Consider the following 14,448-nt stretch of genomic DNA (forward strand, 5'->3'; position numbering starts at 1 on the left):
AAGGCCCTGGGGTCTCTCCGTAGGAGATTACTGCAGACAACCCCATAGCTTTATGGGAAATGTAGTTCAAGAATTGTAATGTTGGGACTTCACTGGCGGTCCATCGGTTAAGACTCTGCGCTTCCACTGCAGGGGACTCGAGTTTGATCCCTGGTGGGGGAATTAAGATCCCGCATGCCAAGCAGCGTGGACAAAAAAAAAATTTTTTTTTAAATTATAATCTTTGCTCACTCCCCCATCCACCCCTCCTTCTTTCTCCAGCCTCGGGCTGGATGCTGAGGTCCCAGGGGAAAGAGAGGTCTGGAGGCCAGTGCTGAGAGTCCGGGAAAGGAATTGGGTCTCTGAGACCATAACTCACACAAGTGCACTAACAAGAGAGCAGGAACAGTATCCCAAGACGTGAGAAGTGAGAGTCCCCGGAAGCTCCACATCTTTACTCCTACTCACTTACACACACCCTCATGCACACGAGACTCAAAAAAACCTGCAGAGGGCTCCCTGGTGGTGCAGTGGTTGAGAGTCCGCCTGCCGATGCAGGGGACACGGGTTCGTGCCCCAGTCCGGGAAGATCCCACATGCCGTGGAGCGGCTGGGCCCGAGACCCATAGCCGCTGAGCCTGCGCGTCCGGAGCCTGTGCTCCGCAACGGGAGAGGCCACAACAGTGAGAGGCCCGCATACCGAAGGGGAAAAAAAAAAAAACAAAACCCTGCAGAGATGGGTTGGTGATGAGGATTTTTAATTCATACTTCCCTCTCTCCCACCTATGGCAGCTGAGTAGGGACTGGTCCTCCAAAACTCCCTGAGAAGACTAGAAAAGGGCTTAAATTCTCAGACAACTCTGTGATTAAAGTGTCTACCTTCGCTTCCTTCAAAAAGCCTCAAGGGAGTCCTGAAATCTGAGTCAAGAATCCCATCCTCTTTGGCCAGACGCTGTGCTCCTGCCTGGGTTGGAGACCAGTCTTGGGTCTGCATACCTTCTGATTCTTTCATCCCTGACTTACCCAAAGCCAGATTTAGAGGCTCTGTGAATTCAGGGGCAGAGAGTGGTTGGCAAGGGGCACAATACCTGCAGCTTTCTGCAAGCCCACAGGGCACCCTTACGCCAGCTGACTTCCAGTAAATCAACCCCATTGTTACCGAGTCCAAGCTCGCTGCATGACAGGCCAATAAATTGGGAGATGAGGTGTTGAGGAAAGGAACAGTGACTTTATTCAGAAAGCCGGGTGTTTGAGAAGAGGGCAGATTAGTGTCCTAGAGTACCATCTTATGGGGCCTGGATGCTAGTTTCTTTTATAGAACAGAGAGGGGGAGGATGTGACGAAGTAAAGTAAAAAGGCCATAAGTCTTGCAAAACATCTCCTGGCTTGGCCAGCATCGGGGAGGGGTGTGTTAATTTCTTCTTTCTTGCAGTCCTTCATGGGTGCGTGGGCAGGATGTTTCCCTGTGAGCTGAACAAAGGCACTTTGGTTTAACATTCAGTCAGGGGGCAGAGTTCCCCATGCAGACCATCATGTATGCTTATAGCTATAGATAGCATCCTTTTAGTGATTATAGTAACAAAAGCAAGGGAAAGCAAAAGTTAACATAAAAGAAACATCCAACATGGAGTCAGATTTTGTTCTTCCCTGTTACACCATCACTCCCCAGCAGCCCAGCTGCAGAGGAGGAAACTTCCTTAACTGGGTAAAGCAACAGGAACTTGGAGCCAAGATGTGCATGTCTACCTTTGGCAGTTTTGAGCTTAAAAAAAAAAAAATGGTGTCCCTAGATCTCTGCAGAGCCTTGCTCCTTAAGCTGCAGCATTCAGCAGCATCCCTTCCCCCACCCCTCCCATGTTTTAGCATATCTGTGGTTTTTCAGGGGCTGAAATGTTGGGTAAAGTTCCGCTTGTCACACAAACTGCCCCAGCTACAGAGAGTTTGTCGTCCATCAACCTTTCTAGCAGTGGTGAGGTGTTGGGCTGCTGGTTTTACCTTTGTTAGTTTCTTTGCCAAGCTAATCTGGAATTCCAGAATCCCAAGCCCTCTGGAAGGTCCCCACAGGGTTCTTTACAGGCATTAGAGCTGACCCTCTCCGGAAAAAATCCCTCCTCTGGAATCACGCCAGAAACACAGAAGGGAAGTTGGTGAGTGCTTGCTATAGCACATCCACGAGTTCCTTCTGTCCTGATGACCCAGGGAAGAGAAATATCTCTTCTCAAAAAGACCAGGATGGTCAATGCTGGAACAGGGAGTTCCCTGTTCCTGGTGGGGCAGTGATCTAGAAGTACTCTGGATATGGGCTGGGAAGAACAGGTGGGCACTGTGCATTCTAGAACTTCCATGAGCTTCTGCAGATGTTGCCAGCCATCATGAAAAGATCTTCCATTGATTCTAGAATGTTCTGGCAGTTGCAGAAAGCCAGCCCCCCTTTTTCTCCAAGTCTAGCCAACTAGAATCACTCTAGAAATGGGTGTCCACCAGCTGCAGGACCACCAACTTCTCCAGAAGCTGCTGGGCTTCCAGAGATACATAACACTGGCCCTAGGTTGATCAGACTGTTTCAGAAAGTCTCCCTGCTGCTCAGTGCTCAGCCAACATCTGGAGTGGAGTCAAGTCTGCATTAATGCCCACCCACTCAGGCAGGAAGGCGGCCTTGGGTTTAAAGATATTCAGGAAGCTGGAGTTAGGCAGGGTAAAGTTGGCCAGGTAGACGGTGTCTCCACCAGCCAGGTAGGCGGCCCAGAAGCCAAAGGTGCCAATAGTCATGATGGTGTGGTTGCATTGTGTGAGCAGCGCAAAGTCCTTGCTGGGGACATCTTCTTGCCCATCGCCAGTGAAGGTCACATCCCCCCGGGAGGTGTCGATGTTTTCCCGGCACCACTCCATGCCGTTGCTGGTGACCACAAAGATCGGGGCTTCATGCCGGGCCCGGAACCAGTCCATAGCCTGCTGGAGGTAAGCGCGATCACCCACTACACCCTTCCAGTGATAAGGCATCACCTTCACGTAGTCCCCACGGCGCACGTGGACACCCACGAAAGTGCTCGGGCGGTCCCCCGTGCGGCTGAGCCGGAGCTGACTCAGTAAACTCTGGGCCTCTCGCCGAAGGTGGTCGTGCAGTGTGAACTCACTGCGGATCTGTTCCCGGAGATGATGGAAGAAAGTCCAGGAGCAGGGGAAACCTCTGAGCTTCAGCCAGGGCTCCTTCAGTTGGGCGTACTCCTCCGACATCCAGTCGTGAAGCTCCAGCTCCCGCCAAGGTGTACGGCTGTTCACCTCAGGCGCCAGCACGGGCAGGGTGATGCGGAACACGGGGGCCAGGGTGGCGTGCATGGCAGGCTGGATGAAGGCCTGGCGGCCGTTGAGCTGGGCCAGGGCCAGCAGCGTGGCGTACTGCCCCATCTGGTTCCCAAGCCGGCCGTTTGGGTAGATAGTCCAGGTTCCTGAGAGGGAAGCAGGATGCTTGGGACAGGAAAAAGGGGCGTTGGGGTTTGTGGGTGTGCCCGACAGGCAGATGATGGCCACAGGGGATGTCACTGGGTTACGGTCTGGACATAGGGCAGACAGGCCTAAGCCATTGTGAAAGAGGTCTTGGCGGATGTGGAAGAAGAAGATTGAGGTAAAAACACAGGTTAGCAGGAAGGTCAGACAGAGGTGACGGAGCCTGGGTGCCCACATGGCTGCAAGGGAAGAAAAGTGAATTACGAGATACTCGAAGCTTGAGAATGAATGTCAAGGAGGAGAGGCCTGAGAGAAAGGAAACTCTAGGTTTGGAGACCTGGGTCTGAGGGAAAAGGGTATCAGGGCTCCTGGATCTGAATTAGGAGAAGCTAAGGGCTTGGAATCGTGGCAGATGGAAGATGGTGAAAATTAGTGGTTTCCAAAATAGCAATGGTCCAGGACCCACCACCTTGTCCTCACATCTTGGAATTTCACTCTCCCAGGCTGTAAGGTCCACTGACATTGGACAGTGTTCCCCCAACTTCTTTCTCAGTGAACCTGTGTGTGAGGGGCAGAGTCCACCAGGGAGGTGGCAGGAAGCAACGGGCCAAGTAGAACATGAGAGGCTGGAGGTCCAGGCCTGGATGGGGGATCTTGTTTCCTGGAGAAGCAGGAGTTGGGGGTCGGGGTGGAGGAGACTCCTGGGGGTCATAGGGGGTTAGAGGTTGGGGGAGCGCCTCCTGGGACTGAAGGCCCGATTCCTGGGTCCGAGGCATCTGCATTTCTCACTTACCTGAGCTCCACAGTCAGCTTGGCGTGAACGGAGCGTTCCGGCCCCAAGTGCAGCCCACATCCGGCGGCCCCCGGAACCCTGGACTCCAGGTTCCCAGGCCCGACAGCCCTCCCCTCCACGCCGCCTCCCCCGACTGGCTGCGAGGGCTCGGGAAGCGGAGGTGGGAGAGGGGACGCGGTCCGGAGGATCCCAGCCCCGCCCCTCCCCGGCCGGCAGGTAGCTCGGAGGCGGAGCCCCGCCCCTTCCCTGGCGCCGAGCCCCAGCTCCCAGTTCTAGGGCCGCAGCCCCCGCCGTCTGCCCTCCCCCGGACCAGGAGACCCACGCCCCAGCCCCCCTCCTGCCTGACATCGGCCAGCGAGGGGCAGCCTACCTGGCCTCCTAGCAGCCCATCCTTCCGTGGACACCGTGATCTAGCGCCCAGCTGCAATGCTGGACTTCGACCTCTCCCTCTTCCCCTCCAGTTTCTGGGTTCACCATCCGCCCTGTGTACCAGGATGCGCCGAGTCCGGCCACGGCCCAGCGGCTTCCGCCCCCTGTCGCGTCCTCCCGTGGAGATGCAGAACCTGTTAACCTGGCTGCTCCATGGGCGGGTGCAAAGCCTCCGCCGGCTCTGAGTCCCGGCGTGAGAGCCTCTGGCGGGAACGTGTCCCCGCGCCCACCAGGGGCCGCCGATCCCCCCTCCGCCCCACCCACCCTCAAATTCGAGAGTCCCGGCTCCCAGTCTCTCCGTCTGAGCGAAGCCTAGCGTCCGGCACCTGACGGTGAAGGAAACGTCCCGCCTCTCCCGAGAACAGGAACAGAGAAAGCAGAAGTGGAAGAGAAACTCTCTTCCACAGAGGCTGAGGCAGACCCGGCTAGGAGCAAAAGCCTCCCTCTTTTGCAGACCTGAGGCGGCTTCCCTCCACCGAGGCTTTTTCCCGCCAACCCCCAGCCTGGCCCGAGCGGTCTGACCATTACCATTCAAGAAAGCAAAGACCCAGGAATTGGACTTGACTCTCTAGAGATCCGATCATAATTTCTCCAGACCCAGGATTCCCAGCCCCCAGCCCCCTCCTCAGAATGAGAAGTCCGGGCCTCCAGTCACCTGCCTCCTTCAGATCTGGTGTTCAGACTCTTGCACGTTTAGGTTCCAGGAAATTGCCCAACCCCTCATTCCCTTTGGCATCTTGGGTCTAACTTCTCCCTCCTGAGCCTGCGTCAGTTGTCAACTCTGAGTCAAAGATTCTCACCCTCCCCCCACTTCCCCAGGCTATTCTGAGGGCACCGGTCTGATCTTGGTTAGCTTCTCTGGTGAAAGAAACATCAGGATTGCATCAGGGTCCAGGAGGAGGAGGCTGGGATGTTTGGTGTGTGAGTGCCTGGGCTGGGATTTGTGGGCAGGTTGGTCTGAAGCTCCCACACCAGGACTCCTGTGTCCTTGAGGAGAACGCTTGGGTCATGCAGCACTTGCTGCTTTCTTAATGACCAAGGAACCTCAGTGTCTGACCCCCAGAAACCCAGAAAGTCAGGTGAGATGCAGAAATGCCAGAGGAACCTCAGTGTCTGACCCCCAGAAACCCAGAAAGTCAGGTGAGATGCAGAAACGCCAGTTGTGGGACACCATCTGCATCAGTCAGGCAGAGAGGTGGATCCCAGCCCCCTTCCTGCTCAGACTCAGGAGTCCAGGCCTCCAGCCCCCTCCTCCCTCAGACCCAAGAGCCTGAACCCCCAGCCTCCTGCTTCTTCAGACCCACAAGTCTGAAACCCCAGCTCCCTCCTGCCTCAGACCAAACGGTCTGGGCCCCCAGCCCCTTTCACTCAGGTCCCACTTCATCACATTTCTATCCCCCTGATGCCTCAGACCCAGGAGCCCAGGGCCTCAGCTGGAAGGACCCCTGATTGCATCATCCGATCAGGCTGACCTGGCCACCGTGGAATTCTAACATCTGCCATGTGGGTCAAATATCAAGGGTCAAGCGTCGGGAAGGTGATTGGGCGGGTCTGTCTGGGTATAAATTCTGGAGTATCTGCATTCTTCCCAAGAGATTTGGGTGTCCTGTCAGCTGTAAATCTACGTGCAAGAGGACCCAGGCATTTCAGCTACCAGAGAAGCCATCGTGAATCTGCTCTCCCCGACAACCAGGCTCCGAAACAGAATCTAGACCATTCAGGTCTTCAAAGCCCAGACCCCATACCTCACTTGAAGACGTGAACCGTTGATGGGCTGGGACAAGACCAAACTCGAGCACCTGGGACTGTGGGTCCCTGTGCTAGCTGTCCTGCTGGGACCCTGCCAGGCACATCCCATTCCTGACTCCAGCCCCCTCCTCCAATTTGGGGGCCAAGTCCGCCAGCGATACCTCTACACGGATGACGCCCAGGAGACGGAGGCCCACCTGGAGATCAGGGCTGATGGCACAGTGGTGGGGACGGCCCGCCGGAGCCCCGAAAGTGAGTGTAGGGGTAGGGCCTGGTCCTGAGGGAGGAGAGAATTGGGGGCTGGCCTCCTGGGTCTGAGGGAGGAGAGGGATGGGCAAAGGCCTTCTGAGTCCCTGATCACTTTCTCCTCTCAGGTCTTCTGGAGCTGAAAGCCCTAAAGCCAGGGGTCATTCAAATCTTGGGAGTTAAAACATCCAGGTTCCTGTGCCAGGGGCCAGAGGGGAGGCTGTATGGATCGGTGAGTTTCCAGGACCCCTGTCCCTGTGCTCCACCCTTCCACTCCCCACCCTCACAGGCTGGGGGACCATGTTTTGCACCTTTGACCTTGGCCAGCCTTGGCTCGATGCTCTCTGCATGCCCCGACCTCGCCACAATCCCTGGAGGGGGCAGCTGTTGTCATCCATGTTCACAAGAAGAGGAAACTGAGGCTCAGGCAGGGCCACCACCGGCCCCAAGTCACAAAACCTGTGAATGACAGAATGACCTGGGAGACCGAGTCTTGTGACTCGTAACCCATGCTGACCACACAGCCTCCTACAGACCTGACTCATGCTGGGTGCAGGGTCACTCTGGGAATCGATGGCCTGTAAAGTGAACATGACCTTGGGTGCTAGCCAGATGCCCCTGCCAGGCCTTAGAGAGCCTCCACTGATCCCTGGGCTGGAATATTCTTCTCTGTGAAGTGAGGGCAAGGAGGTGAGCCTGGCGGGACTGCCTAGGGGTAAAGGAAGAGCCTGCTTCTGTGGTTTTGAGGAAGGGGCTGGGGACCTGGACTCTGCATCTGAGGAAGGAGTGGGTTCCCCGGCTAGCATCCTGCTAGCCCGGCTAGCATCCCCGGTTCCCCGGCTAGCATCCACATCCTGCTGGAGGACAGGACTCTGTGGTCTGAAAGAAGAGAGAGCTGGGGGCCTGCACCCCTGAGTGTGGGAGAGGATGGAGCTGGGGTTCCTGCAGGAGGAAGGTGTAGAGGAATCCCACGTCTCTGATCTTTGTTCTCATCCCCTCAGCTCCACTTCAACCCCCAGGCCTGCAGCTTCCGGGAGCTGCTTCTTGAGGATGGATACAACGTTTACCAGTCTGAGGCTCTTGGCATTCCCCTCCGCCTGCCCCCGCACCGCTCCTCCAACTGGGACCTGGCCCCCCGGGGACCTGCTCGCTTCCTGCCGCTGCCAGGCTTCCTCCCGCCACCCCTGGAGCCTCCAGGGATCTTGGCCCCCGAGCCTCCCAACGTAGGTTCCTCGGACCCCTTGAGCATGGTGGGACCTTCACATGGCCGAAGCCCCAGCTACACTTCCTGAAGCCACAGGCTGTTTATTACTGAGTCTCCTCTTTATTTATTGTATTATTTATCTTATTTATTTTCTTTTTTTTCTTACTTGAAATAATAAAGAGTCTGAGAGGAGGATCAGAGTGAGCACACGTGTTTGAGGGAGGAAATGGGGTCAGCTTCCTTGTCTCCCCTTGCCCCCCCCGCATTGCCACAAGGCTGTGGGAAAGTCCCAGCCTTTCTGCCCCCCCTCCCCTGGCCAGCCCTCAGATTTCTGCTCCACTAAGTTGTTCCCAGGGACTCTGGACTATCCCTGCCCTTTGACAGGACAGGACTTGTTATTCTCCCCCTCCCCCTCCCCCTGTCCCCAACCTTGTGTTAGTGTTGTGGAACTATTTCTCTGAGGTAACTCAATAACGGGGGACATTTTTAAAAAATGACACAGCAGACCCACAGCCTCATGGGAAATGTAGTTTTCTGGGTTCATTTAGCACTAGGAATGGAAAGACATCTTGGTCCTCAGTGCTGGGGCAAGGACTCTTGGATTCTGGGGGTGTAGTTGGTTCTAGGAACACACTCTTGGGTCCTGAGGGATCAGTGGGCTGGGCACCTGGACACCTGGATCCTGGAGAACAGGGGAATAAGAACCTGGGCACGCTGGTCTGAGAGAGGAGGGGCTGAAGATTGGGAGTCCTGGGTCTCAGGAAAAGGACCTGAGAATCTGAATGCTTCCATCCAGGTGCTTATGGACTTTGGAGTGTAATGACTGTCACAGAATCCAGTCTCAGTGAGCACGTTGCCCATCTTCCTCCCTTTCCACAACTTAGATCTCAATATTGCTGTGCAAGTTATTTCCTGGTTAGGAAAGATTTGAAGTCAAAGATTTAGACTACATTTCACAGGGGTGGGTCAGCTTTGGCTGGACCCCAGGTGTCTGACTGACCACTGCAGCCTCACAGGAGTTGTGGCCTCAAGCCCTTGATCTAAATTCCAAGGTCCAAGTGAGAGGAACATCTCAGTCAAAAGGAATATAAGTGTGGGTCCCAGAAGGTCATGGGAGGGATTCAATGCCTGGAGAAAATGAAGGTCTGTGTCTTGTAGAAAATACAGTTTCCCACTCCGATGGAACCAGACTGGCTCAGTCAAGGGAGAGTTCTCACTGGAAACAGAATCTGAAATGCCACAAGGGGGCGGGGACCCAGAAAGAGGGAATCAGACAGGGAACCCGCAAAATGTGTTCAAACGAGCACCTGTCACTCGGTCTGAGCACTTTGAGCCCCCAACTTGTAGTGCCTCCTTTCTGGTAGAAGCAGGTTAGTGTCCCCTTGTCCAAAGACCATCCTCTGAGGTTGCTGCCTGACACAGGGCTGCCGATCTTCCTCAGGATCCACCTCCTTATCTCCAAATGCTTCTAGACTTGACTCCTGGCAGCCTCCACTGGGTGAGGTACAAAGCGTGATCAGTGAGGGACTATGACACGCACCAAAAGAATTGCAAGATCTTCCCCTTGAAATTGACAGCAAACTGGGCAGCCAGTCTGGGAAGGGGAGCTGGTAGATGAATTGATTGACAGAGAGTCCAGATTCCAGGGTGAGCTCTAGGGGCTGGGGGGTGGCCCTAGTTTGCTCTTTCATTGGCCGGAACCTGCACCCCAAGTGGTCTAAACTTGAGATGCTGTAGAGTGGCTGTTCTCAAAGCGTGGCCCCAAACCACCAGCATTAGCACCACCCGGGAACTTGTTAGAAATGCACGTTCGGGAGCCCAGACCTATTGAATCCAAAATTCTGGGAGAAAGGCTAATTCATAGGGCCAGAAATCAGATTAGCGGCTGCCACCAACTGGTGGGAGAATGGAATGAGGATTTATTAGTTTCCTAGGGCTGCGGTAAGAAAGTACCACAAACTACAGGGCTGAAAATAACAGAAGTTTGTTCTCTCACAGTTCTAGAGGCTAGAAGTCTGAAATCAAGGTGTCACCAGGGCAATGCCCTCTCTAAAGGCTCTAGGGGAAGATCCTTCCTTGCTTCTTCCCAGCTTCTGGTGGTTGCTGACAATCCTTGGCATCCCTCGGCTTTAGACACAACTCTCCTATCTCTGCTTCCATCTTCACATGGCCTTCTCCCCAGTGTCTGTTTCTTCTTACGAGGGTACCACTCTAACCCAGTATGACCTCACATTAACTTGATAAAGACCCTATTTCCAAATATGGCCACATTCACTGGTTCCAGGGGACGGGCATTTCCAGGAGATGCTATTTAACTCAGTACACATCTCTATATGCAGTTGCCACAAGCCATCTTCTCTTGCTCACATGTAAGTAATTGAGGAATTTGTTTGGTAGGGAGTGGGGTGGCCAGGATAACTTTCTTAGCCTCATCATTCTCATAGTTCACTCTCTGCTGTTTCCATACAGTATGAAAAAATACGACCTCTCAGCATAGCCACATTGCCAATATTTCAGAGAGAGATATACCTCCTCTGTTTACTTCCCCCCCTGCCCCCCAGTACCTGAACCTTTTCTCTCCTTTACCCCCAGAGTTCCTGCCACAATCAATCTGGGTTTTGCTTCCATTCGTTTTCACAAGAATAGAGCTTTGTCCAACCACTAAAAAGAAAGGATAATTCTGTAACGTGATAGATGCTAATTATCACTACAATACCAATCATATTACAATATATAAATGTATCAAATTAACATGTTGTATACCTTAAATTTATACAATATTATCTGTCAATAGATTTCAATAATAATTTTTTTTAAGTATGGAGTTTTGCTCTTCCAAAAGAGAGATTCTGTTGAGTAATTCTGAGACCTCTGAGGACCCAGACCACCCCAGCACGCCCCAACTACTAATGGGAGCCTGTGGAGCTTCCCACACACAAACACACACACAATTTTTTAAATATTTATTTATTATTATTATTTTTTTTTTGGCTGCTTTGGGTCTCAGTTGCAGCATGTGGGATCTCTCATTGCAGTGCGTGGGCTCTTTGTTGCAGCGTGCAGGCTTCTCTCTCTAGTTGTGTCGCGTGGGCTCCAGAGTGCATGGGCTCAGTGGTTGCGGTGCCTGGGCTTAGTTGCCTCAAAGCATGTGGGATCTTAGATCCCCAACCAGGGATCGAACCAGCATGCCCTGTGTTGCAAGACGGATTCTTAACCACTGGGCCACAAGGGAAGTCCCACTCCCCCAATACACATACACACACACACACACACACACACAAACACACACACACACACACACACACACACACACACCATTTTGCTGTTGTTCTCAGATTATCTCATCAAGTCCTCAGCTATGAGGGCAACCTCTCTCTAGAGGTGAGGACTGGTGGGAAGTTTCCAATCTTCATAGCACTTTTTTTTTTTTTTTGCGGTACACAGGCCTCTCACTGCTGTGGCCTCTCCCGCTGCGGAGCACAGGCTCCTGACGCGCAGGCTCAGAGGCCATGGCCCACGGGCCCAGCCGCTCCGCAGCATGTGGGATCCTCCCGGACCGGGGCACGAACCCGCGTCCCCCACATCGGCAGGCAGACCCTCAACGACTGCGCCACCAGGGAAGCCCCATAACACTTTTGCTCGTTTCCTTTTCTTCCTGTACTGGCCCTGGTTTGGCCTCACCCACTCATATTTCAGGGTTCATGGGGCTCCACTGTCTGCTGGTTTTGTAAAGCATTGTTTGTGAGCTTCTACTATCCAACTGGCTCTCCCGGGGGGGAGGCGTGGAATTTGGGAAGATTAAGAAACTCTGCTGCCTAAATTGAATCTAATCACAAGGAAACATCAAACAAATTCCAGTCGACGACCGACAACCGTCTGCAAAACAACTGGCCTCGACTCTTGGAAAATGTCAAGGTCAAGCAAAAGATGGGGAAACTATGTATATGAACAGAGACCAGAGTCCGCACAAGGAAATGCAGTTCGTTGAGTAATCCAGGTGATATCCTGGATATTAACAAGACACGATGAAATTTGAATGAGTTCTGAACTTTAGATAGCAGTCATTTATCCATGTTAAAATTTTCTGGGTTTGATCTCTGTACTGCGGTTATTAAACAGAATGTCCTTGTTCTTAGCAAATACACACTGAAGTATTTCGGGACAAAGGGGCATGGTATCTCCAATGTTTTCTCAAATATTTCTGGAAAGGTAAATACATAATAATATATAGACATAGAGGGTGAATGAGAAAGCAAAAGGGGGCGGGAATAGCGATAATCGGGGAGCCCAGTTAGTTAAGGTTATATGGAGTTCTTTGTACAAATCTCTTTTTTAAAAAAATTAATTTATTTATTTATTTTTATTTTTGGCTGTGTTGGGTCTTTGTTGCTGCGCGCAGGCTTTCTCTATTTGTGGCGAGCGGGGGCTACTCTTCGTTGCGGTGCATGGGCTTCTCATGTGGTGGCTTCTCTTGTTGTGGAGCACGGGCTCTAGGCGCATGGGCTTCAGTAGTTGTGGCACACGGGCTTAGTTGCTCCGCGGCATGTGGGATCTTCCTGGACCAGGGATCGAATCCGTGTCCCCTACATTGGCAGGCAGATTCTTAACCACTGCGCCACCAGGGAAATCCCTACAAGTCTTCTTTTTAATTGAGGTATAGTTGATGTACAATATTATATAAGTTGCAGGTGTACACCATAGTCATTTATCATTATAAAATATTAGCTGTATTCCCTGTTATACAATATATCCTTGTAGCTTATATATTGTATACATAGTAGTTTGTACCCCTTAATCCCCTGCACCTATCTTGTTCTTTGTATGAGTCTTGAAACTTCCATAAGTTCAAAATTATATCAGGTAAAAGTTACTCCTACCCCAAAGAAATCCATGCTACAGCCCCTATTGCTATCTTGCTTCTTTCCAAACATCCTTCAAAATGCATCAATGAGCTTCTAAGAAGAAAGAGAAATCTCCAGGTTCTCTCCCCATCCCACCCATGAAAGAAAGAAAGAAAGATTGAAAGGAGGGAAGGAAGGAAGGGAGAAAGAGAAAATAAAAAAGAAAGAAAGAAGGAAGGGAGAAAGAAAGAAAGAGAAAAGAAAGGAAGGAAAGAAGGGAGGAACGAAGACAAAAAGGAAGGAAGGAAGAGAGAGGGAGAAAGAGAGAAAAGAAAGAGAAAGAGGGCTTCCCTGGTGGCGCAGTGGTTGAGAATCCGCCTGCCGATGCAGGGAACGCGGATTCGTGCCCCGGTCCGGGAGGATCCCACATGCCGCGGAGCGGCTGGGCCCGTGAGCCATGGCTGCTGGGCCTGCGCGTCCGGGGCCTGTGCCCCGCAATGGGAGAGGCCACAACAGTGAGAGGCCCGTGTACCGCAAAAAAAAAAAAAAAAAGAAGAAGAAGAAGAAAGAGAAAGAAAGAAAGGGAGAAAGAAAAGGAAGGAAGAGAGAAAGGAAGAAAGGAAGGGATAAAGGGGGTGGGAGGGAGGGAGGGAGGGAGGAAGGAAGAAAGAAAGGAAGAAAAGGAAAGGAAAGACGGTGAAAGCAAAGGTGAGAGAAAAGGAGGAGACAGAAGGGGAAAAAAAACATAAGGAATAAGTGAAACTCCAAGTGGAAAGTGTGAATCACCACGCGGCTTCCTGGAATATGCTGATTCTGTGATAGGGACAATTTTCAAGGCGAAGCTTAAAGGGCCACAACTTCAATGAAAGCCTGGTGTTTGAAATCCCACCAACCCACATACAGTGGAATGTTATTCAACCTTGAAAAGGAAGGAAATTCTGAAGCATGTTAACATGGATGTATCTTGAAAACATTTTGCTAAATGAAAGAAGCCAGACACACGAGGATAGATACTGTATGATTCCACTGATAAGAGGTACCTAGGGAGGGGCTTCCCTGGTGACGCAGTGGTTGAGAGTCCGCCTGCTGATGCAGGGGACACGGGTTCGTGCACCTGTCTGGGAGGATCCCACATGCCACGGAGCGGCTGGGCCAGTGAGCCATGGCCGCTGAGCCTGCGCGTCCGGAGCCTGTGCTCCGCAATGGGAGAGGCCACAGCGGTGAGAGGCCAGCGTACCGCAAAAAAAAAAAAAAAAAAAAGAGGTACCTAGGTTAGGCAAATTCATAGAAACAGGAAGTAGAATGGTGGTGGCCAGAGGAAGGGGGGAATGAGGAGTTATTGTTTCATGGGTACAGAGTTCCAGAGTGAGGTGATGAAAAACTTCTGGAGATGGGTGATGGGGGTAGTTTCATAACAATGTGCATGGACTTAATGCCCCTTAATGCCCCTTAATGCCCCTTAATGCCCCTTGTAAGCAGTTAAAATGGTCAGCTTTACATTATGTGTATGTCGTCACTTTTTTTTTTTTTTTTTGCCATACCGCACAGCTTGTGGGTTCTCAGTTCCCCAACCAGGGATTGAACCTGGGCCATGGCAGTGAAAGCCTGGAATCCTAAGCACTAGGCCACCAGGGAACTCCCATCACAATGTTTTTTAAAAATCCACCAAACTACACTAAGAAAAGTTCAAGGAGATTTTCCTGTTTCCATTTGGGGTCTCAGTAGAAGAAACATGGTTCTCTGTTGAAAACTGTGTCGCCACC

General features: G+C 52.2%; 2 protein-coding genes across 9 annotated transcripts; one reads left to right on the forward strand and one right to left on the reverse strand.

Moving 5' to 3' along the window:
* Positions 1 to 1,187: 1,187 nt before the first annotated feature.
* Positions 1,188 to 5,423, reverse strand: FUT1 (fucosyltransferase 1 (H blood group)). Of its 8 annotated transcripts, none has more exons than XR_004523200.2 (4): positions 4,217 to 4,848; positions 3,904 to 4,084; positions 1,975 to 3,662; positions 1,188 to 1,449 (listed from the first exon to the last, which is right to left on the reverse strand). XR_004523200.2 is itself a non-coding variant. In XM_073796104.1 (4 exons), the coding sequence occupies exons 2-4, from the start codon at positions 4,562 to 4,564 to the stop codon at positions 2,563 to 2,565; spliced, it is 1,629 nt and encodes a 542-aa protein (XP_073652205.1). In that variant the 5' UTR covers positions 4,565 to 4,759; positions 5,301 to 5,423; the 3' UTR covers positions 1,188 to 2,562. The 8 variants fall into 8 exon arrangements, 7 of the variants coding, with proteins under 7 accessions (XP_073652205.1, XP_073652206.1, XP_073652208.1 ...); XM_073796104.1 differs by adding an exon at positions 5,301 to 5,423 and having other exon boundaries at positions 1,188 to 3,662; positions 4,217 to 4,759; XM_073796105.1 differs by adding an exon at positions 5,305 to 5,420 and having other exon boundaries at positions 1,188 to 3,662; positions 4,217 to 4,759.
* Positions 5,424 to 5,529: 106 nt separating this feature from the next.
* Positions 5,530 to 8,039, forward strand: FGF21 (fibroblast growth factor 21). The gene is made up of 4 exons (XM_073796125.1): positions 5,530 to 5,785; positions 6,239 to 6,646; positions 6,769 to 6,872; positions 7,642 to 8,039. Exons 2-4 carry the CDS (start codon positions 6,415 to 6,417, stop codon positions 7,930 to 7,932), a joined length of 627 nt encoding a protein of 208 aa, XP_073652226.1. The 5' UTR covers positions 5,530 to 5,785; positions 6,239 to 6,414; the 3' UTR covers positions 7,933 to 8,039.
* Positions 8,040 to 14,448: the final 6,409 nt, after the last annotated feature.

The sequence above is a fragment of the Tursiops truncatus genome, chromosome 19 (assembly GCF_011762595.2).
Source record: "Tursiops truncatus isolate mTurTru1 chromosome 19, mTurTru1.mat.Y, whole genome shotgun sequence".
Taxonomy (NCBI): domain Eukaryota; kingdom Metazoa; phylum Chordata; class Mammalia; order Artiodactyla; family Delphinidae; genus Tursiops; species Tursiops truncatus.

What these genes read in the sequence shown, in the direction of transcription:
- FGF21 (XM_073796125.1), top strand. Translation starts at nt 6,415, where the DNA reads ATGGGCTGGGACAAGACCAAACTCGAGCACCTGGGACTGTGGGTCCCT. An exon ending in GGCCCGCCGGAGCCCCGAAA is followed by an intron (nt 6,647 to 6,768) that starts GTGAGTGTAGGG and finishes TTCTCCTCTCAG; the next exon opens with GTCTTCTGGAGCTGAAAGCC. An exon ending in AGGGGAGGCTGTATGGATCG is followed by an intron (nt 6,873 to 7,641) that starts GTGAGTTTCCAG and finishes TCATCCCCTCAG; the next exon opens with CTCCACTTCAACCCCCAGGC.
- FUT1 (XM_073796104.1), bottom strand. Translation starts at nt 4,564, where the DNA reads ATGTCAGGCAGGAGGGGGGCTGGGGCGTGGGTCTCCTGGTCCGGGGGA. An exon ending in AAGCTGACTGTGGAGCTCAG is followed by an intron (nt 4,085 to 4,216) that starts GTAAGTGAGAAA and finishes CTGCTTCTCCAG; the next exon opens with GAAACAAGATCCCCCATCCA. An exon ending in GGAGAGTGAAATTCCAAGAT is followed by an intron (nt 3,663 to 3,903) that starts GTGAGGACAAGG and finishes CTTCCCTTGCAG; the next exon opens with CCATGTGGGCACCCAGGCTC.